Source organism: Heptranchias perlo, chromosome 18, assembly GCF_035084215.1.
Source record: "Heptranchias perlo isolate sHepPer1 chromosome 18, sHepPer1.hap1, whole genome shotgun sequence".
Lineage (NCBI taxonomy): Eukaryota > Metazoa > Chordata > Chondrichthyes > Hexanchiformes > Hexanchidae > Heptranchias > Heptranchias perlo.
Window position 1 is genome coordinate 32,146,276 of NC_090342.1, and position 23,011 is coordinate 32,169,286.

The following is a 23,011-nucleotide window of genomic DNA, read 5'->3' on the forward strand; positions in this document are numbered from 1 at the left end:
GGACAAAGATGCTACTTGAATGAGTCAGTCATAGGGAAAGGACTGATGGACTTGTCATTACAGAATTATGTTAGATAAGGGCCTGTGAAATAAAAACCGACTTAATCTGGCTTCAATATTGTCTTGTGTAAGATTGACTACACTAAGCTTCGTGATCCACTGGAATATCTACGTCTGTGTACAAAAGGATTGGGAGGACAATACTGGTGGGGGTGGTTGTAGGGTGGGGGTGGAGGTGGCAGAGGGGGCTGATGAGTGGCTTTTACAGGTGTTCCTTGAAGCCTGCTTTCCTTTGATTTGCGAGGTGTAGAGCTAGTGGAGTTGGTGTCTGTTCCCATGTGGTGAGTGGGGGTTTCATTCTGAGGGGTATCCAGCTTGTCCGGTTTAACAGGGAGGACGATGACGTTCACAATCTGCTGGCACTGGAGAAGCGTTTCAGGGAGATGATCCACGGCTCCTGTTACTGCTGAGTTTTCTTGCTTGATGTTAAGGAGGGTGCTTTGCTGGACTGCGCACTCCTGGTTCCCCACTGAATTGTGCTGGTAGGCTTGAAGCCTGTTGTGAATTGACACCTAGGTTAGAAACATTCAACACATTGTTACTTTGTATGTTAATGTATATTCCGTGATATCACTACACTGCACTTGTTTTTAGTAACTAGTGGTCAGGAGACAGAGGGCACTAATTGTTCTGCACTGTGCTCCAGCATAACAGTGAGCATTAGCAGTTGTTTCAGAAGAGATGGTCTGACTTCATGAATTCACTCATTATAACTCATGAATATTCGAAAATATATTTATAAGTTTGTGTTTATTCTCTGAAAAATTGGAGTGTTTGTATTCATCAAGTTACCTGTCAGCACTGAGGAAAGGATAGCTCTTTCACCTTTTGCACCCACTACAAGCATTGAGCACTCCCAAATCAGATACCTTATAGCTTAGATACAGAGTAAAGGGGGACGAATTTCCACGGAGGTTCTCCCGATCATCTGCCGTAACTTCAGTGGAAGAGCCGCAAAAACCCTGAAAAGAACAGTATAAACACCTTTCTTCAAGGGTTTCGCCAGCTCTTCCCCAAAGTCGATTGGGAGAATCCCCGTGAAAATTCACCGCAAAGGTCTCTATATATTGCCCTAGTGACTTTATCCTTCCCTCCCAACTTTAGTGCTGCTTCTCCTATTACACCAATGTGGCAGTTCTACGTCCCCCATTAGCCATTCTTGTGGCATTTCTGAGTGAGGTTGATAATTTAGTAAAAAATAGTGCTGAATTAGGTGCAGCTTTCTGCAGTGGACTCACACACATTAGGAAGTGAGTTGAGACTGCTCAGAACCTTTGGGTTCTAACAACTGACAGAGACTTTAGTCCCATCAGACCAGGTTAAATTCAAAGCTGAGTTGAGAATTAAGAGAAAACTGTGCAAGTTGCACCTAATCCTCTGGTTATAAATTGCCATTTATGAAAAGGATTCTCAGATATCTTTGATAGTTTTGGCCCTCTGTTACCTATTCATACATTTGCACACTTCAGAATAACAGTCTGGGATATCTAAAAATTTGCCTGACAATAATTTATAACATGAAAGCTGCAATTGCTGCTGAAAACATTTATAATTTTCATGTTCAGTGCTGAAGGATTTTAACCACCTAAAAGTGTGTTTTTTTTTAAATAGTTTTATATTTCTGAACTAGATTCTGAGGTAATGAACAAATGCATTTTGTTTACCACTAGGATCCAGCCTGTGTGATTGACAGGAGTTACAGGTGCAGGACAGAGGCAGACTCATCGGTGAACAGTCCTGCATTTGTGTTGCAAACTGTGAAAACCTCCCAAAACAGACCACAGTATAAGTGAGACCTCCTGTCAGTAAAGTGCTTCAACAATAATCTTGAAGAGGCTGATGTTTATTTTTGAGAGTATTACAATTTTAAAATATGCTTATTTGGGGTAGTTTTACTAAATTATGCTACCAATGTGGAGCCTAAAATGAACAGATTGAAAATCATATGTGCTCCCAATGTGCAAGGTTTTGTAAAATTAGACCTTTATTGTACTTTAAATTAGATTTCTTTTGAGACATGATATTTTATCAGATTATAACCACTCCGATTTTAACTCGTGGGACGTTTTGAACAGGATAAGTTCAAAACTCACTCGCTGCCGCAGAAAACAAGCCTAAGGTATTTTAACTCCCAGGCTTCATTAGAATCTCATGGACAAGTTTCTCACACGATTTGCTGACCCTCCTCAAAGTGAGGTTGCACTGCCTTCTGGTTCCTGGATATATTTTGCTGTACAGAGAAGGAGAATAGAAAGGTTGAAGAAACAAGCCCCAAGTTCTCTATGCCTCCCTGGAGGCCCCGCTGGAGGAGGGTCAGGGTGAGGAAAGAAGTTCTCTTTCCAACCAGTGGCAGGTGGATCCCAAAACACCAGGTCCACCAGGCATGGCAAGACATTGGGCAGATAGTCAGGTCCAGGAGCATCAACTCCAGGACCTGGATCCAGTGCAGGAAGCGCTTCAACGACCTCTCAATGGTAGCAAGGGTGAGTACAACTCTTCATTTCTCCATCTCTCTCAACAACATACGGCAACAGTCCTTTACCCCCTGCTCCACCACTCTTAACAATTCCCTCCCATCCATCACACCCTTCACCATTGAGGTAGTCACCGAAAGTGCTACTCTATCAACTGCTCCCTTGCCTGTCTAGCTGCATTGTGTTTTCCCTGTTCTCCATTTGGTGGTTCTCCCTCGCCTTCATCCAATTCGTCCTCTTCTGACGATGCCTCTTCTTTTTGCTGTGCCTCCTCAAACTCCAATCCTCTTTGCATTGCCAGGTTGTGCAGAATGCAGCAAACTACAATGATGCGACCCACTTTGTCTATGTAGGGAGCCCCCAGAGTGATCAGGGTATCTGAATATTTGCTTCAAAATGCCAATGGTACGCTCTATGATGTTCCTGGTGGTCCCACGGCTCTCATTGTATCTGTGTTGCTCAGGCGTGGTGAAGTTGCGGAGTGGTATCATCAGTCAGGAGAGATGGGGATATCCCTTGTCCCCTTACAGGAATCCTCTGATGATGCTGGATGGGTGAAAAACTGGGGGGATGAATGAGTGTTGCAGGATGAAGGTGTCCTGGCAGCTGCCGGTAAAACTGGCGCAGACTTGCATTACATTTCTGTGATGATCACACACCAGTTGAACATTGATGGAGTGGAAGCCCTTCTTGTTAACATAAGTTGCTGGCTCATCTTCTGGCGCCCTGATAGCTACATTAGTCCAGTCTATTATGCCCTGGTCAGGAGGGAAGCCAGCCAGTGTTGCAAATCCCAGAACTCTCTTATTCTGGCTGTTGTCATTTATCGCAAAGGTAAAGTACTGGTTTGCTCTAGCAAGGAGGGCACTGGCGACCTGTTTGTTGCAGCTGTACACTGCAAACTGGGAGATGTAGGTGATGTCCCCTGTAGTAACCTGGAAGGTCCTGCTGCAACAGGCTGCATAGGTCAGCATAGGCAACCTCCTCCTGCACTGCTCCTCAGAGATATCCAAGAAAATAACTCTTGGCCTTCAGATCCTGTGGGCTGGGTCTGTGGCCTTCTCTGAGCAGCTCCCCCTCATCTGACTGGGTTGGAAATGACACAGATCCTAATGACCCAACTGTCTGCAAGTGAGTGCAATCGAGGCCGCGGAAGCGTGAGGGAAGAACGAGGCAGGGGAGGCCCAAGCTTTCCTTGTGGGGTCAAGAGGAGCACTCATGCTTGGTATTGGCAGCAGTAGGCCCGGTCCATTCTGAGGGCTAGGCCTTATTACTATGCCATCGTCAGTCTGCCTGCTCCAAACGGGCTTGGGCTGGCACAATATCGGGCAGCCTAGAGGCCATCCCAGCCAGCAGCAAGGTAGGTCTAGAGGACGGAAGGCGATCGCGGAGGTGGGGGAGCCCAAAGTGGTAGCAGTCCACATTATTCTTGTGGTGCCTGGAGGAACATTCCCGCTCCTTCTGGCCCCACAGAAATAATTTATCACTTACATTTTAGGTTGTACCGCCCGGGAAAATTGGGCAGAGCTTGCATAGTACATGCTCCACCTTGTTGTCTCCCAAAATGGAAATCGGGGTCCAATGTATGTCACAGGACCCCAATTTGTATATTAAAAGGGCCAACCCTATGAAACAAATAAGATGCTCAGGCCGTCCAGTGGTAGGCCCCTTTTAGGATGGTGTCGACCATAATGGGGCGGTAAGCTTTTCCCCACAATTTTCAGGGTCTAATGCCCCATTTCCACCTGGCAGAGCCACTGAAAATCTCCCCCTGTATCTCTCATACGGTGGGTGTGTAAAGTCAGCGCACAAAGAGGGAGTCCTTGAAATTACATGTTCAAAAATCAGGTGTCATTTTTTTCCCAACATCATAGCAATTTTATAAATTGTTGCTATTTGCAAAAATGAATTCCCTCAATCCCCTCACTCCCACTTAATTTAAAATGGCACATTGCTGCCATAATCTTGGGATATAAAAAGGTGGAGAAAAAGGAACCATTTTGAATTTGCAAATGCTGGATGACAAAGCACCAGAATGAACATCCAAAACAGAGAAGCTGTGCAATCCCTTTGCTGTGTATTTACAGGTCTCAGTGAATCGTGTCTAGCTAAAATATTGGTCTTCATTTTCCAGGAGCAGCACAGTGATTTATAACATTTAAACAGATCTTCACGCCTGCTCAACATGGTCAGTCCCATCAGTTAATGTCACAGGTCACTTTGTATTACAGACTTCCCATTTTTATTCCTGCTCAGTTGACAGAACAGGTCACAATTTTGTCTTGCCATAACAATGTGATTTTCACTCTCAGTTTAGTAAGGTACTGATTCAACTGATCCAACTGATTCAAAGGAGTAATGCCAGTGGAGAGTGCAATGCCCCTGTCAGAAATACAGTTTTATTACTTATATTTATTAACAAGAAAAAAAATATGGAAACTATTTAGAAAGTCTGGGTAGAACAGGTATAGGAGCAATATTTCCGTGTGGGTTCTCCCAAACTCCCGCCATAACTTCAGCGGAAACCCCAGAGAAATGGTATAAACAGCCATTTATGCTGTTGCTGAGGGATTTCTATTGATCTTCCACTGACGTTTGGCAGAAGATTGGGAGAATCCCAGCAGAACTTTTACCTCATAGCATCTATTGTTGTGCCATCTTCTTGCTGCTCCAATATGATAGCTCTATGGTAATTTCTTTTTTACGAACACAAAACACGACGGCTCAAAAAACATTGAAATATATATGAGATACTTTAGTGACAATTAGCTCCCAGCGGGGAGTTGCGCTCACAGGGAGGAGAGGTTGGGAGATCAGGGTTTCGTGCTGTAGCCCTGTCTTGATCTGCCCTCGGTTTAAGTGCAGCTTCCCGACTAAGGATATGGGATCTCAAAATTAGAGCTGTAATCACATTACTTGCACGTGATTCTTGTGATGAAAATTGCTCACATCTCCTGAAACTCTTCTCTCTTCCCAAACCAAAAAAATGTTCATACAGACAGACTCCATTTGACGCACTGTATGCAGTTCTGGTCATCAAGTTGTAAGAAGGATATTATTGGATATGGAAAAACGATAGCAGGGATCAACAACAATAGCCCTGATTTTAACTCGGGGCAGGGGCCGAGGTGGGCAACAAACCATTCTGAACTTGGCAGCATGACACCCAGGAATTTGTAACTCCAGGACCTCAACTGCATTCCCCTGGTCAGAAATTGGCAGGAAGTGGTAGCTGGCCGGAGGACGGGAATTGAATGTTGGGTAGTAGGAGGCCGCCACCTCTCCAGTCCCCAGCACTCAGTAAGTTGGGGGGGGTGGGGGGGGGTTTCGGGAAGGCCTCACAATCAGAGGGGGGAAAACCCGAGGCAGGGGACGCCGAAATTTTTCTCTTGAAACCCGGAGGAAAACTCCTGCTCCTCCTGACCCCACAAGGAAAGTAAAAAGACTTGCCTTTTTTGGCCTCTTCTGGCCCCGACTCTTCTTCCCACTAGGTTCACCTGGCGGGAAAGCTATAACTGCATCTTTGCTCAAGCCCGTGGTTAAAAAATAGCGGTTGGGCCCCAATGATGTCATCGGAGCCCGATGTGCATATTTAGAGAAGGACGCATGTGACTTGCAGTGGGTGTCCTTCTCGCCTGTTCAAAAGAGCAGGTTAAAATTGTAGTCTGCAGAATTGGTTTCTGCCGGGTGAGCAGGGTTAAAATCGCCCTTAAGTTCTAGATACCAGGGATCATTAAGATATAAGGAAAGACTGAGGTTGTTTTATTTGTAATAAAGGAAGCCTTGTGGTGATTTAATTCAAGATTATGAGTGGTATTAACAAAATTGATCCATGCAAATTGTTGTCAATGGTGAAAGGTTTAATATCAGGGAACACAAGTTATCGACGGAGAAACTGGGAGTCAGAAGGAAAGTCAGGCAGAACCTTTTCGACATAAATAATTATGGGAATAGGTTCCCGGAAAGGCCACTGAAGTGGACAGTATAATTAGGATCAAGAAACAAGCAGATGTGTTTCTGGAGAGAAAAGGCATTCAGGAATATGTTGAGAGGATGGGGAGGTGAGATAATGGGCCCGATATTAGGAGGGAGGCGTGGGTAACGCGCCCAGTGAAATCGGGGTGCTCCACACGTGATCGCAGCCTAATTGAAGGCACTTGCCTTGGCTTCCAGGTTTCCTGTTGCAGACCTGCGCCCCGGGCGCACTGCGCACCCGCATCACAGGCTGTCAGCAGGAGGAGCCCTGTTTAAAGGGGCAGTCCTCCAATGCTCCTCCTGCAGCAAAGTACCAAAATTATAGAATGGAGCAGGCCAGAGGCAAGGCTGCTCCAAGGTTCTCGGACTCCTCACTCCAGGTGCTGCTCGATGGGGTGAGGAGGAGGAGGGAAACGTTTTTCCCATCAGATGGGAGGAAGTGGTCTGCCTCTGCCTCGAAGAAGGCCTGGCTCGAGGTGGCAGAGGAGGTCAGCAGCAGCAGCAAAGTCAGCCGGACTTGGGTCCAGTACAGGAAGCACTTTAATGACCTAACTAGGTCAGCCAAAGTGAGTATACTTACGCATTCTCCCACACTCCATCTTCCACATCACCTCCACCACCACACAACTCCTTCTGCACTGCCATCACAACGCTCTCGCATCACTCCTCACATCCACTCAACCATCATCCTCACCTTGCCTGCACTTTCTCACCACCCCAGTTCCCATTCGAACACTACCACGTAACCCAATCCTCATACAATCTCATGGCTATGTCTCACATGCACCATCCCATGCATCTCCCTCACAGTCACCCTCACCCACACCAATGCATGCAGTGGGTCACTATGCAACCATCACTCAATCTCTGTGTTTTGCTTTGATAGGAGAAGAGATGCCAGAATGCCCAGGAGAGGGCAAGGACCGGAGGAGCCCCGCCACACCAGGTGGTCCTAACGCTCGCGGAGCAGCAGACAATAGAAATAAGCCGGACGCTGGAGTGCCTGTCTGTGGCGGACGCCGAGACTGGAAGCGCACAAGCGGCTGGTGACAGAAATCTAACACTCAGCACTCATGATAGCAAATGATCTTATCACTTGGCATCTGCAGCACCTCAACATCTGTCCACATGCTTAATATTGCTTTCTGTTCTCTTCCAGGGCCATCTGCGACTGCCATGACTGCGGAGGGCAATTCCTCAGAGGACCTGCCGGCCTCTGAGGGGGCATCGTCACATCTGAGCCTGCCATCCACCAGCGCAGATACACACACCTCGGGGTGGGTCCCCATCCTCAGTTATTTGGGCTTGCACATGGTGAGTCTCCACGCACATGTGAGCACGAGCAGACCCTGGTGGCAGGTGGTGGAGAGTCCGCGTCGGTGGGAGCACTCTTCTCCAGGCTCTGCTCAGCTGGACCCAGATGCTGAACCCTGGGGGTCAGCCATGAAAAGGAGAGTCATCAAGGGCCAGCAGCACATTGCCGAGGTACTGGAAGAGTTGCCACGCGCACTCTCCACAATCGCGCAGAGGATGGAGGAGTCCAACTCCTGCATGAGTGGAATACTGTCACAGGGACGTGAAGGCATCTCTAAGTTGGTGTCACGGGTAGGTGCGGGAATGTCTGCGATGGAGGGAAGGCTAGCCTCCATTGTGCTTCAAGCACGGCTCAACAATGAGTCCATTCAGACCCTGACAACGGCCATTCAGATTCAGGGTGAGCAACATTCTGCCGCCTTAAACAGGCTGACAGATACATTACAACTGGCCTTTCAAGGCTTCACACAAGTCCTCCAAACTGTCATCCAGCAGGGTGGAAGGAGTGATGTGGGCCTGGCCCAGGAAAGGGATGATGGCAAAAGGGGACATGGAAGTGGGGACGCCACTCAAAGCGCTCCCATGTCTCACCCGTTGCCCCCCTCTCAACCAGTACCCGCAATGCTGCCTCCTCTCCAGGTGGCCGAGTCTGTCCCTGCACAGGTGCAGGTAGAGGGGCCCTCACGGGCACCGAAACCCAGAGGGCGTCCGGGCAAAGCATCTCATCGGTCAGGGCATGGAGAAGAGCAACCTGCCACTACCTCTATTGAAGCCACAGGGGTAGCACCACATAGGGGTTCCCGTAAACGTAAGGCTAAGGTTTTGTGAGCATAAAGGGAATGCACAAGGATGTATGACAGAATGTCATGTTTTTCATTTAGTTTTGTTTGTTTTGCCAACCACATTAAAATTTGTTATCACCACTACTGCCACGTCTTTGCGAATCTTGTCTGGTTTGTGCAATAATTCCCTTTCCTGAGGATCACCATGAAGACCCACAACTGATGCCACCCATTGGGTCACTGCAGAGTGGGTGTAGGTGTATTTGCAGGGCTCTTTTGTGCAGACGGCTGAGAGACGCTGGCACCCTTGAAGGATGCGGATGAGAAGTTGTTGAGGGCAGTGGTGACTTTGACAGCGACAGGTAAGAAGATGGTGCTCGGGCCAGCTGGGAGCAGCTCGGCATCAAGGAGGTTGCAGATGTCCACGACTACATGTCGAGTGACTCTGAGCCTCCGTGTGCACTGCTCCTCAGAGAGGTCCAGGAAGCAGAGCCTCGGTCTTTTAGACCCTGTGGCGAGGATAGTGCCCTCTGCGACGCATCTCTCTCCGCCTTTGCCCTCCCTCCTGCTGTGCAGGTAGATGTGTCACAGAACTGTGTTATGGAGCTCCACATGTCAGAGGTGGACAGCGTGGCCGGCGAGGCTGGTGATGCTGTTCGTCCTCCGAGGAGGTCATGACTGCAGCTACGGCGGCCCCCATCCGGAAGATGTATGTTTGAGGGGGTCCGCGAGGTAGGTAAATGTGTCTGCACACCGGGGTTGAGGTTCCAAGTTGGTGAATTTCAGTGTTAGGAGGAGGGTGGTGCAGGCCAAACTTTGTCCAAAGTGACAGAGTGGCCTCCTGCAATGAGTGAGGTTCTCCCCCCCACCTGTCAAATGGACCTTTGCAGCTGCCACAGGCTGGTGGCTGCAACACGTCCATTTCAACTGGGAGTGTTTCCCCCAGTACGGGAAACACGCTCAGTTGATATGAAAATCCCACCCCTCCTAAAATATTCTATCAATCAGGTCTGCAAACGACCTGAACTTTCTAACTAATTGGTTTAAGTGCGATCCCGCCGGCTTTAATTGCCAGTGGGAGTCCCTCATGCGGGGGCTGCGCGCGCATCTAAGCGCATCATTGGGGAACCCGGAAGTGGGCGGGTTGAAGCCGGGCTCCGGACCCACCCCAGGAATCCCCAATTTTAACAGCCCCCCCGCCACGAACGCACCCACTCGGCCATCCGAAAATTGACCCCAATTTGTTGAAAGGTGATGGATTTGATGGATTAATATCCTTTTCTTGTTCTTGAATAGGCTTACCCTTATATTCACTGCCCCTCTAATGGACAAAGGCCCTCTATGTTAGCACGACAATGCACCTCGACATTAAACTCAGGAGAGTTGTCCGTCTGCATCATTTATGTCATTCTTTCATGACAAAACGAATGTCAATTTTTAAAATCTGTTTAAAAATACAAGTAATTCAAAGCTTCTTACTTTACTTTTTTTGTTTCATTGAGTGAAACTGAAAGCCCTCAAACACATTAATTACTGGCTTAATGATAAGACATACCCTGAACCAGCAGTTAAAATGTATGGAGCAATTTAAACAAAAATGGAACATATTTGTAGATGCCAGTGGCAGTGTAAATATTCTGCTCCTGGGTGGTAATGATGCATTTGTGACAATGTATATGGAATATGTTTTTACTATTCCCTGGCAGAGAATCAATACTGAAGGTACCAGACCAAAACTTGCCTCGTGTGATAATTTTTTAAAAAACGAATAATTTTTGTTCAATTCTGCTTCTATTTTTTTCATTCTATCTCCAACAACTGTTGATGGGTGTCAATCTATCATGTATGTTGACTATTTGAAATATACAGGATTGACCTAATGTACCATATAGAGCAGGATATGCAGACAAGCCTTCATGGCATGGTCTCTCCAACTTTATCTTCATTTTATTGGTGAAACGAATTTTTACGCTCATCATGGTGGGAGATGTTTATAATGGTAAGAGGAACAATTTTTCACTCTTTGCCTCCAGTATTAGGATTGTGCCTACTCCCCACATCTGAGAGAAGTCAACCCCACTCCACCAATGGAATATTACTGGAGAAAATATGATCTTCAAATAAATCCCTGCATTCCGATAGCTCATAAGGTTTAAAAAAAAGAGTAAAAATCAAAAATTCAAAAACTTGAATTTGGCATCTTAAATATTATTGCCAAAATTATATGCATTTCTCGGTTCAAATAAAGATATTGTCTCCGATATTAGCGGGGAGGCAGGATGACAGCGGCGGGGTGAAGGTGCGTGTGACAAACCCGCATGAACCAAACTTACCGTTTCTGACGCGATCGCACGTTGATTGATAGTGGTTAACGTCCTCTCCGGGTTTCGCGTCCAGCAGCTAGCCTGATTGACAGGCTGGCTGCCGTCAGGAGCTGCAACGCGAGGGGTGGGGGCGCGGGAAAGAGAGAGAGCCAGATGTCGTCCGGCGCTGGACTGGAAGACCGGGGGGAGGGGGGGGGGGAGAATAGAAGATCCGGCGGTGGACTGGAAGACCCAGGGGTGGGGGGGTGGGGGAGAATGGAAGATCCGGGGGGGGGAGGGAGGACATCGGGAGGGTGAAGAGGGGGACATTGGAACGGGAGACACTGGACATCGGAGCAGGTTTCAAAGGTAAGTGCATTTAGTGTTTTCACTTCATTGCATGTTTTTTTATTTAATTTATTTTGTTTCTTGTTCCCTGATCCGGCCCTTCACGGCGTGAATCAGAAGCGGTGGGCAAGCCGTCCGGGTAAGTTAAAAATCTTTCTAATCCCTTCATCTGTCACAGGTAAAGTGCCTTAAATACCTCAGGTACATTTGGCTCTTTAACTGTCACCCCACCAGCTTTAATTGCCGGCGGGACTTCTGGTTTCGGGTCGTCCGCGCGCACACAGGTGGGTCCCCTGGGAAACTCGTAAGCTGGCGGGTTGGAGCCAGCTTCCGAACACGAATGGGATTTGTGCGATTTTCAGAGCTCCCCCACCCCCCAACGCACCCGCATTTGCCTCCTAAAATCACCCCCATTGATACGATAATGCAAGGAACATCAGTTGAACCAATTACTGAGAACCTAAATTGTAAAAGTAAAATTGAAATTAAACTTTCACGATTTTAATGGTTTGCACATTATAGGTTTGTGAGGATATTAATTCCTTTGAAGTTTATCTTTCAAAGATTATGTTAGAATTTAAAAGATTTACTCTTAGTATTTGGTTTAGTGATCAATTTGTAAAGGTCTCTTGTTATTACAATTTGCTGTGGAAACAGTCCAACTCCTTCATTTATGGAACTGGAATCCCATTCTCTGTGGTGAATCGCTCTACTCACCTATCTCAGAGAATTGACTCAGCTAAATGGGCAATATTCTATGTTTAAAGAAGTAGAGCCAATGACAAATTCTGTTAGGCAACAATTTGAGCTGATAGCCAGTCTATTGGGAATCAAAGTGACATGAATTATGATTTATCTTTTCTTTTTTGTGTATGTCTTTTCTGTTTTTAACCAGTTAGTGTTGCTGAGATCACTGGGGGAAGTATTTTGGAGGAGTTACTACATCAAGCAGTACAAGGGAGTTGGACTAACATAGACGCAATTGAAATGACATAGTTGCTGGAGCACCCTGAGTAATAGCTGGATCTCTGCTGATATTGAGCATAACTTCCTCAAAATTTTCTTGCTCAGCAACTTTCCCAGCTAGACGTCCTTCTCCAAAATGGTCTCAATTGTATTCACTGTTGCAGTAAAAATGTTCAAATAAAAAAAGATAAAGAACATTTTGTTACCATTCACAATAATTCTTCATAACTGATGAATTATAAAAGGGGACCTGATGGTGAGACTCACTTTTTTCTGCAGAAGTTTATTGGTATAGAAAAGATAAATCTGGGACACACTTTCAAATTAAACAGTGACAGTAGGACGAAGGGATACAGGTTAACACTAACGCAAGGTAAATTTAGGATTGATGTCAGGAAGTCCTTCACACGAGGAGTGATCAATGCATTGAACAGATTTCTGGGTATGTAGTGAGAACAGAATCCTGGAATAATTTAAGAAACAGTTGGATGCAGTGATAGGGTGACTGTAGGTATTTTCTGGATGGATGAATTTGGGTGAGCCAAATGACCCTCCTCATCTACGTTTATCTTGTGCTCCTATAATGTTTATCCTGTGCACATTAAGTTATTCTCTGGTGGATTTGTAGATTGGAGATAACATTACTCTTTTGGGAGCTTGGGTGGAGTTTTCAGGTGGGCTGAATTCCTGGAATAGCCAGGAGTGGGAGTCTCTGAATAATTAATTCAAAATGATGCCCCAGCAAGCTTACATTGCTGTCGGTGCTGAATGTGTTGAGTGGCCACCACTAATCATGATGTAATGATGTAATTGCATCACTGACCACATCATTGCATACTTTTCCTTTTAAGAAAGCAGTAAAGTGTCTTGGAAGGCAAGATGCTGTGTCTTTAAATGGGGTAAGATCCCATCCAAGTGATTCTTAGGGGATCTTATTCTAGTTCCAGTAAATTCAGAGGTCTCATGGACTTTCATGCATTAAGTTATCAAATTAGTGCCAATCTGGCAGAACAGTAGGAGTAGGTTCTAGCTTTACTAATGTCATACCTGATATGAACTGGATCAAGGTTGCACAAAAAAAGAAAAAAGTCTTGATACGATCCATATCAAAACAGGTCCATGTTATACTTGTTTCTGTCAAGCACGTGTACAGCTATTCACAAATGTACATGTGACCCACTTTCCCCCAAACACACACACACACACACACACACACACTATGTTCATAAAGGTTTTAAGCCATTAGATGAGAAAATGTTATGTAGGTGACTCAGCATAAAATTCAGCAGGACATTGCAGCTTTAAAAAAAAGCAATTGATTAAATTGTATTTTTTCCTTGCTTTCTCAAACATAATTTCTTGTATCTCTCTACTCATCAGATCCAGTTTCAAAATGTAGGTAAATATAACAAAAAGCACTACTTCCAAATTGAAAAAAAACAATAAATTTTTTAAGAGGTAATGCTCTACTATTGTCCTGCATTCAGGATAAAAATAATCACACTAGGAGAAAGATAGGAGTGTGCTGGGGAGGAAAGAAAGAAGGTGAGAGAGATAAAAACATCTTAGAATGAGGCTGGCAAGTGTTGGGATAGTGAGAAAGAACAAGGACAAAGAAAGAGACCATTGGGGTACAAGGAACTGGCAGCGAGACAAACAACTGTAAGTTTGAGAAGAGAAGAACAAGATGAGAGCATGGCTGAGAACATCGGGTAAAGGAAAGACAAGCTGAGAGAGATAGGAGATTATTGATCAATAAAAATAACAAGATAGAGTCTGGAGAAAATTGGGGAAGACACAAGTAAACTGGCAGAGAGATGGCTAAAATTAGCAAGGAGAAGTCAGACAGGGAAAGATGGGAAAACATCAGAACTGAGAGAAACAAGCAAGCAGAAAGGCAGGACAGTGATAAAAAGTAAAGCTACAAGTTGAGTGACCAACTGGTGGAAAAGGGGCAGTCAAGCTGAGAGGAGAGATAGAAAAGCAGAAAGATACATGCCGGAATAAAAATAAGCTGAGGGAGAGACATTGAGATACAGAAACAACATGAAAATACGATAGCTAATGCTCAGAGCGCAGAAAGAAGCTGGGCAAGATACAGGAACAAGTTGTAAAGGAGAGAAAATGTTTGACAGATATGTGATAATTATTGATGAGGAAAGAAAAAATAATTTGAGACAGGAGAGCACTGGAGAGAAGAGGAAGTAGATGGAAAACATATGAGTAAGTTGTAGAAGAAAGATAAAAGGTGGAAGATACTTGAAAATTATAGCTGAGGCAAGAAAGAAAATCAGCCTCTGGTTGGACAACATTGAGGAGGAGATAAATAAGGTGGTCAATAGCACCGAGAGAAGACAAAAAACTTGAGAGACAGCAAAATATTAGAAAGAGGACATTAGAGCACACTGGAGATAAGAGAAACAAGCTGGAAAGATTAAAAAAACATTGGGGTGTAAAGAATGCATTGAACAGCATAGGGTAGGGCAAGACCAAGCTCAGAAAGTAATGCAGATCTTTTTGAGGAAAAACAAGCTGATACCATTTGCATCTCTCCTGTCAAATGGTAAAATGTAAGAGAGCACTGTGAAGGAGAGAAGGAGGCTGAAAGACAGAACCTGAAACATTAGGAGAGATGGAGAAATAAGATGAAGCAGAAACTGAAGAAAGCTGTTGATAAGAGAATAAGGTTAGAGGAGATAGAGAACATTTAAAAACATAAGAAAAGGAAGGACAGAGGGATATTAATAGATTAAGTGAATGGGCAGAACTGTGGCAAATGGATTTCAGTACAGGCAAGTGTGAGGTCATCCACTTTGGACCTAAAAAGAATAGATTTGAGTGCTTTCTAAATGGTGAAAAGCTCGAAACAGTGGAGGTCCAAAGAGACTTAGGGGTCCATGTACAGATCATTAAAATGTCACGGACAGGTACAGGAAATAATCAAAAAGGCTAATGGAATGCTGGTCTTTAGATCTAGAGGACTAGAATACAAGGGGATAGAAGTTATGCTACAGCTATACAAAGCCCTGGTTAGACCACACAGTGTTTAGTTTTGAGCACTGCATCTTAGGAAGGATATATTGGCCTTGGAGGAAGTGCAGCGTAGATTTACTAAAATCATACCTGGACTGCAAGGGTTAAATTACAAGGAGAAATTACACAAACTAGGGTAGTTTTCTCCTAGAATGTAGAAGATTAGGGGTAATTTGATCAAAGTTTTCAAGATATTAAGGGGAACTAATAGGATAGATAGACAGAAATTATTTCCGCTGGATGGGGAGTCTAGGACCAGGGGTCATAGCCTAAAAATTAGAGCCAGGACTTTCAGGAGTGAAGTCAGGAAACACTTCGACACGCATAAAATATTAAATATTTTAATAAAATATTAAATATCTTCAACACTTCCCAATTTAAAAAAAATCTTGGTTTCATTTAAAATAAAGTTAAGAGGCATTGGAGTTTCTCTTACACCTGCCAAAACTTTTCTAAAGTTTCAGTCACTGTTTTATTTTGTCACGGCGGTAGAAGTTTGGAACTCTCTTCCGCAAATGGCAGTTGATGATAGTTCAGGTGTTAATTTTAAATCTGAGCTTGATAGATTTTTGTTAACCAAGGGTATTAAGGGATATGGGGCTAAGGCCGGTATATGGAGTTAGGTCACAAATCAGCCATGATCTCAATGAATGGCGGAACAAGCTCAAGGGGCTAAATGTCCAATTCCTGTTCCTATCTTCCTATGAAAAGGCAATTTCAGCCAATGAAGCTAATCCCCCTAGTGTAGTAATTCCCCAATCTTAGAATTCAACTGCAATTTGACTGTTTCTGTTGCTCGTTATCTTTCCTACCGGGACAAAATTAATTGGCACTTGGAAAAGTATAGGCTATTAAATGAAAGTCAGCACAGATTTGTCAAAGGCAAATCATGTTTGACTAATCTAATTGAATTCTATGATGAAGTAACGGAGAGGGTTGATGATGGTAGTGAGGTTAATGTTGTATGTATAGACTTTCAAAATAGACTTGATAAAGTACCACATAATAGACTTGTTAGCAAAATTGAAGCCCATTAAGGGTTTAAAGGGCAGTGGCTGCCTGGTATCCGGTAGAAAGCAGAGAGTAGTGGTGAACAGTTGTTTTTCAGACTGGAGGGAAGTACACAGTGGTGTCCCCCAGGAGTCAGCTTTGGGGCCACTGCTCTTTTTGATATATATTAATGACCTGGACTTGGGTACAGGGCATAATTTCAAAGTTTGCAGAAGACACAAAACTCGGAAATGTTGTAAGCAATGTAGAGGATAGTAACATACTTCAGGAGGACCTAGGCAGATTGGTGAAATGGGCAGAAAAATGGCAGATTAAATTTAACGCAAAGAAATGTGAAGTGATTCAATTTTGTAGGAAGAATGAGGAGAGGCAAAATAAACTAAATGGTACAATTTTAAAGGGGGTGCAGGAACAGAGAGACCTGGGGCTTTATGTACACAAGTCTTTGAAGGTGGCAGGGCAAGTTGAGAAGGCTGTTAAAAAGGCATCTGGGATCCTTGGCTTTATTAATAGAGACAGAGGGAGTCATTTTAACCCCGCAGATCAGGCAGGGGAAAGGCGGGGAGGGGGGTTAAAAATGTAAAAATGGGAAACCCGACCCCAACCCGCCTCCAACGGTTTTAACGGAAGCGGGTTGGGTTGGGGGGGGGGGGGGGGGGCTGGTGACTAACCTGCTCTCCAGAGGCAGGTCCCTAATTTAAATATTTAATGAGGCTGCGTGCCTCAGATTTTGCCTATGTTTCAGGTTTAACGCTGGCCGATCGGGTTACCCAGGCCTTGGGAAACCCGGCAGCTGAAGAGAGATGAGAATGGTGGGATCCAATAGGTAAGTGTCTTTCCGGCACTGCTTGTGGACCAGGAGGAGCAGAAGTGTTTCCCCCCAGCCCACAGGCAAACCTGCTTCCAACTCCACGATCAGACCCTTACGATCAGACCCCCCCCCCCCACCAACCCCACAATTGGACCTCCCCCTCGCCAACAATCGGAACTTCCCACTCCATCGTCCGACCCCCAACTCCCCTGAATTCTTGAACCCCCCCCCCCCCCCCCCACCTCCGAAGTTCACTCCGGCCAATCTCTCCGGGCCCAACCCCCCCATGATGTCCCACCCATCAACCCACAATCTCTCCCTCCCTCCCTCCTCTCCGCTCCTCGGCTGTGGCCTGGTGCCGCAGGACTAGCCACCCGACTGCCAGCCTCCCAATCTGGCTGGCTGCAGCCAGGAAACGGAGTCCAAAAATACTAATCAGGACCTACCGTTAAATTTGGCAGGACCTCCGGGAAACCCGTACTTCTGGGTTTCCTGGCCTCTCACCCCACCCTGCTCCCCCGTAAATATCGGGGCCATACAGTGCAAAAACAAGGAAATTATGCGAAACCTTTATCAAACACTCGTTAGGCCCCAACTGGATTATTGTGGCCAATTCTGCGCACCACACTTCAGGAAGGATGTCAAGGACTTAGAGAGGATTTATTAGAATAGTACCAGAGATGAAAGACTTCAGCTATGTGGAGAGACTAGAGAAAAACTGAGGTTGTTCTTCTTACAGCAAAGAAGGTTAAGAGGAGATTTGATAGAGATGTTCAAAATCATGAACGGTTTTGATAGAGCAAATAAGGAAAAACTGTTTCCAGTGGCAGAAGGGTCAATAACCAAAGGACACAGATTTAAGGTAATTGGCAAAAGAACCAGAGGAGACCTGAGATAAAAAAATTTACGCAGCAGGTTGTTATGATCTGGAATGCACTGCCTGAAAGGGCAGAGGAAGCAGATTCAATAATAACTTTCAAAAGGGAGTTGGACAAGTACTTGAAGAGGAAAAATTTGATGGACTATGGGGAAAGAGCAGGGGAGTGAAACTAACTGGATAGCTCTTTCAAAGAGCCGGCACAGGCACGATGGGCCAAATGGCCTCCTTCTGTGCTACATCATTCTATGACTCTATGATTCTATTCTGCTTGGCTAATTATTCAAAGAGTGAACAATGTTTGGAATAAAGAAAGGATTTCCTGATATGCATTTAATTCTAATTTAATTTTAATCGCTAATTTAAATTTATGTTCCACTCCCTTGATTAATTTGAAGTAATGATGTGGATTTACCTTATCTATGCCATTCAATATTTTATATAATTCAAAATATCCCCATTAGTTACAGAAAAATAAGTTAAGGTAGGTCAGATATGAAGATAATTAAAACAAGTTGGAAAAAGGAAGAAGATATTTAATAAGAATAAAATAAGTTGGGAAAGTGATTTGACAACGTTATTGAAGATATAACAAACTGAGAGATGACAAATATTGTGAAGACAGAAACATGCTCAGAGAGGTGATAATTCAGGGAATGACATGCACATGCTGGTGTAGAAAAAGATTTGTGGAGGAGAAAAACAATAGAGAGGAGGCCTTTGATGCAAGTTCTAAAGGAGAGAAACAAGCTGGAGGAGAAATTGATAACTTTGAGGAGGGGAGAAACAAGTTATGAAAGATAAACAGCATTAGGGAGAAGAAAATAAAACTAATGGGAAATGTTGAACACAGGAGAGAGCAAGAACAAGCTGAGTGAGGAAAATAAACAGACACAGTGATCATTGGGGCAGAGATAAGACAGATAAGCTAAGGAAATGAGTGTTAGAGAGGAAATAAAAAATACTTAAAGTGGAAATATAGTGACTTGGAAAGAAATAATAGAGTGCTGGAAAGGGGAGAAGCCACCTGGGGGATAGAGGGGAAAGTGAGGCAGAGGTGGGAATATTTGGCAAGTTTTAGAGATGACAGAAAGAAGGTGGGAAGGATAGTCACTTAGAAGAAAAACAAGTCAGGAGAGAAACAGAGCATTCTGGAGGATTGAATTTGAAAGCAGTGGGGAGAAAAGAAAGAAGCTGAGAACATGAGTCACCAAACTCCCTCAGTTATTTTAGTCAGACCATCTCTCCAGATTAATTATCAGCACTCATTGTTCAATAATATCATTAGAAAGACAGAAATGAACAAAGGATGCCAACATTAATGCAAATTCTTTGTGTGATGATGATACTCCTTGCTTTAATTATCTCAGGATTTCAAATTGTACAGACCTAAATCTAGGGGTGTGTCAATGAAGGAGTTAAAGGGCAATGTCAGGTCTGTGTATTTTATATTAACGGTAGGCAACTATGAAGCAAAAACACAGGCCTATTCCAAAGCAGGAGCTTCTTACCTCCACAGCGTTGTTTGTGGTCTTGTTTTCTCCAGACTCTTTTTTGCCTTTAAAACAAAGAATACATTTTTTGACGTGAGTTGGGGTGTAGCTGTCTGTAGTGCTGAATTCTGGCTGAGCTGTGGTAGTCCAGTCCTTGTCAAGCTGCACCACTAAATATTAAAGGCGATGCGTTCCAGTGAGCTGCCTCACAATTCTTTAGTGTTATTGAGGGGAAAATCGTTAAACTTACTCGTAGCTCTCATTCCCCACTTGTTCTCGTATTTTATGGTTCCATTTCAGTGACATCCTGAATGGGAACATTGTCTACAGCCCAGTGTTCCTATTCACGACATTACTGGTGTAGCACTTCATGGCATCACATCACAGAGGTCCTACATAAAATGTCTTCTCTCAGGCTACCCCTAAGCAATAATTGTAAAGAGTAAAATATGGTAACAAGGGATGATTGGTAGAAACACAGTGTATAGACATCACCCTTCATAATATTTAAAGAGTATTGACAATTCAGTAAAATAACCTTTCCTGCACCAAAATTAATAGTTCTCATACTATTTCAAGCTGTTCTTTTTAACATTGAAACTCAGTCAACAATATTGGAATCTAAAAAATATACACAATTTGAAAGTGACTCAGTGTTACAAGCACCCATTTCACACTACTGGTGTGGTTTTGCAAGTTAAGCAATGGTTTCTATTTGTAACAGGCTTCATTGGAGATAAAAAGGCTCCACGGATGACTTGAATGGCAAAACCATGTGCTGGTATTATGTCGAGTCACAGTTCAGAGGTTTTTGTTGACAGAGGCAGTGCTGGGAAAACTGAGACTATCCCTATTGTTCTACCACATGCCTGTGTGCTTAGATATAAAGATATAGTGGAAATGACCTGAATACCTAATATAAAAGTCAAAGAGTACTGGAGAAAGAACGGAGCTAAAAATAGTTCCCACTGCTTTAGTTTATGGCTAGCAATAGAACGAAAAAAAAATCCATGCTTAATCATATTGATTTCCCTGCCCATTATTCCTTTAATGCTCTATTTTAGGAACTAAAGCTTTGGTTGTGCAATGTCTGAGTGATGGAGCAAGTTACAAATTAAAGCCTGTAAGCAATTGTCATGTCATAAAATAAAGATAGAACTTGCATTTATACAGTGCCTTTCAAGACATCAGGACACCACAAAGAGCTTTAAAAACCAATGAAGTACTTTTGAGGTGTAGTCAACATTGTAATATAGAGAAATGTGGCAGCCAATTTGCACACAGCAAAGTCCCACAAGCAGCAATGAGATAAATGATCAGATAATCTGTTGAGGAATGCTGGCTAAGGAATAAATGTTGGCCAGGACACCGAGAGAACTCCCCTGTTCTTCTTCAAATGGTGCCATGTGATCTTGTACGTCCACCTAAGAGGGCAGATTGGGCCTCGGTTGAACGTCTCATCTGAGATACAGTACCTCCAACAGTACTGTACTGAAACGCCAGCCTGGATTATGTGCTCAAATATCTGGAATGGCGCTTGAACCGTGACCTTCTGACTCAGAGGCGAAGTAATCAGATGACAGTTAAAGTCTAGTAATTCTATGTTGATTGTCATGCAATTATGTCAAAATACAGTTTTCTCATTGCCACTGGATAGTGTTTACTGACATTTTTGCAGAGGTAGACCACTGCACAGCCCTTATTCTTACACAATGATTGTATCATATGAAATAATGACTGGTATTGTTTAATAGCCTCTGCGCACATTCCTGGATCTCTTTTTTTTATTCATTCATGGAATGTGGGCGTCGCTGGCAAGGCCAGCATTTTTTGCCCATCCCTAGTTGCCCTTGAGAAGGTGGTGGTGAGCAGCCTTCTTGAACCGCTGCAGTCCGTGTGGTGAAGGTTCACCCACAGTGCTGTCAGGTAGGGAGTTCCAGGATTTTGACCCAGCGACGATGAAGGAACGGCGATATATATCCAAGTTGGGATGGTGTGTGACTTGGAGGGGAATGTGCAGGTGGTGTTGTTCCCATGTGCCTGCTGCCCTTGTCCTTCTAGGTGATAGAGGTAGCAGGTTTGGGAGGTGCTGTCGAAGAAGCCTTGGCGAGTTGCTGCAGTGCATCCTGTGGATGGTACACAATACAGCCACGGTGTGCCGATGGTGAGGGGAGTTAATGTTTAGGGTGGTGGATGGGGTGCCAATCAAGCAGGTTGCTTTGTCCTGGATGGTGTCGAGCTTCTTGAGTGTTGTTGGAGCTGCACTCATCCAGGCAAGTGGAGAGTATGCCATCACACTCCTGACTTGTGCCTTGTAGATGGTGGAAAGGCTTTGGGGAGTCAGGAGGTGAGTCACTCGCTGCAGAATACCCAGCCTCTGACCTGCTCTTGTAGCCACAGTATTTATATGGCTGGTCCAGTTAAGCTTCTGGTCAATGGTGACCCCCAGGATGTTGATGGTGGGGGATTCGGCAATGGTAATGCCGTTGAATGTCAAGGGGAGGTGGTTAGTCTCTCTCTTGTTGGAGATGGTCATTGCCTGGCACTTGTTACTTGCCGCTTATCAGTCCAAGCCTGGATGTTCTCCAGGTCTTGCTGCGTGCAGGCATGGACTGCTTCATTATCTGAGGGGTTGTGAATGGAACTGAACACTGTGCAATCATCAGGGAACATCCCCATTTCTGACCTTATGATGGAGGGAAGATCATCGATGAAGCAGCTGAAGATGGTTGGGCCATGGACACTGCCCTGAGGAACTCCTGCAGCAATGTCCTGGGGCTGGGATGATTGGCCTCCAAAAATCACTACCATCTTCCTTTGTGCTAGGTATGGCTCCAGGCACTGCAGAGTTTTCCCCCTGATTCCCATTGACTTCAAATTTACTAGGGCTCATTGGTGCCACACTCAGTCAAATGCTGCCTTGATGTCAAGGGCAGTCACTCTCACCTCACCTGAGGGTCAAAGGTGTAAATAGAGTGTCTTGTTCATGGCACTATTAGCATTTCTTTATCTTTGACCATCATGGCCTCATTATTAAGCTATGAATGGAACGAATATGTACAGGAGTATTTGCCTTCATGCTTTTTTTCATTGATCACAGGACACACAATACTTGACAGCAGAAGGGCTGCATTCTAGAATTCACTGAAAGTGCTCTCAAGAAACTTTTGGCAGGAATGCAGTGTTTTTTTTTGCCTTAGTTTTGTGGAATGAGATACCAATTTTAGTTGAGACATTAAAAGACAGCTCAGAGTACAGAAACATCCCCACAACAAGGAAGAGAAGTTCATAGGTCACGACACGTCACCGCACCGCCACCCCCCCACCTCCCCTGTACAGCTTCTGTTAGCCACCAACCATTCAACTCTGGACAGGACCTGGAAGCAGTTGGGCTATCCATTCCCTGTCTAGGATGGATCTGTTATTTAAGAACCTAAAGGGGGGGGGCGGGGGGAATGAAACAGGACCCTGTGCTAAAAAGAAATCATTAAAAAGTGGAACGTTTAGCCAAGGGCTGTTCAAAGTGCAATAATCTACAATGTGTGAGAAGGTAAAAAATTACTT

At 44.6% G+C, this 23,011-nt stretch overlaps 1 protein-coding gene across 1 annotated transcript in view; it reads right to left on the bottom strand.

Annotated features, from left to right (window-relative positions):
• Positions 1-137: 137 nt before the first annotated feature.
• Positions 138-23,011, bottom strand: part of LOC137334725 (IQ motif and SEC7 domain-containing protein 3-like) — a 112,526-nt gene continuing 89,652 nt past the window's right edge. The window contains exons 10-11 of the mRNA XM_067999634.1: positions 19,466-19,512; positions 138-572 (exon numbers count right to left, since the gene is read on the bottom strand). Of these exons, the coding sequence (XP_067855735.1) occupies positions 138-572; positions 19,466-19,512 (482 nt within the window). The remainder of the gene's footprint in view (positions 573-19,465; positions 19,513-23,011) is intronic.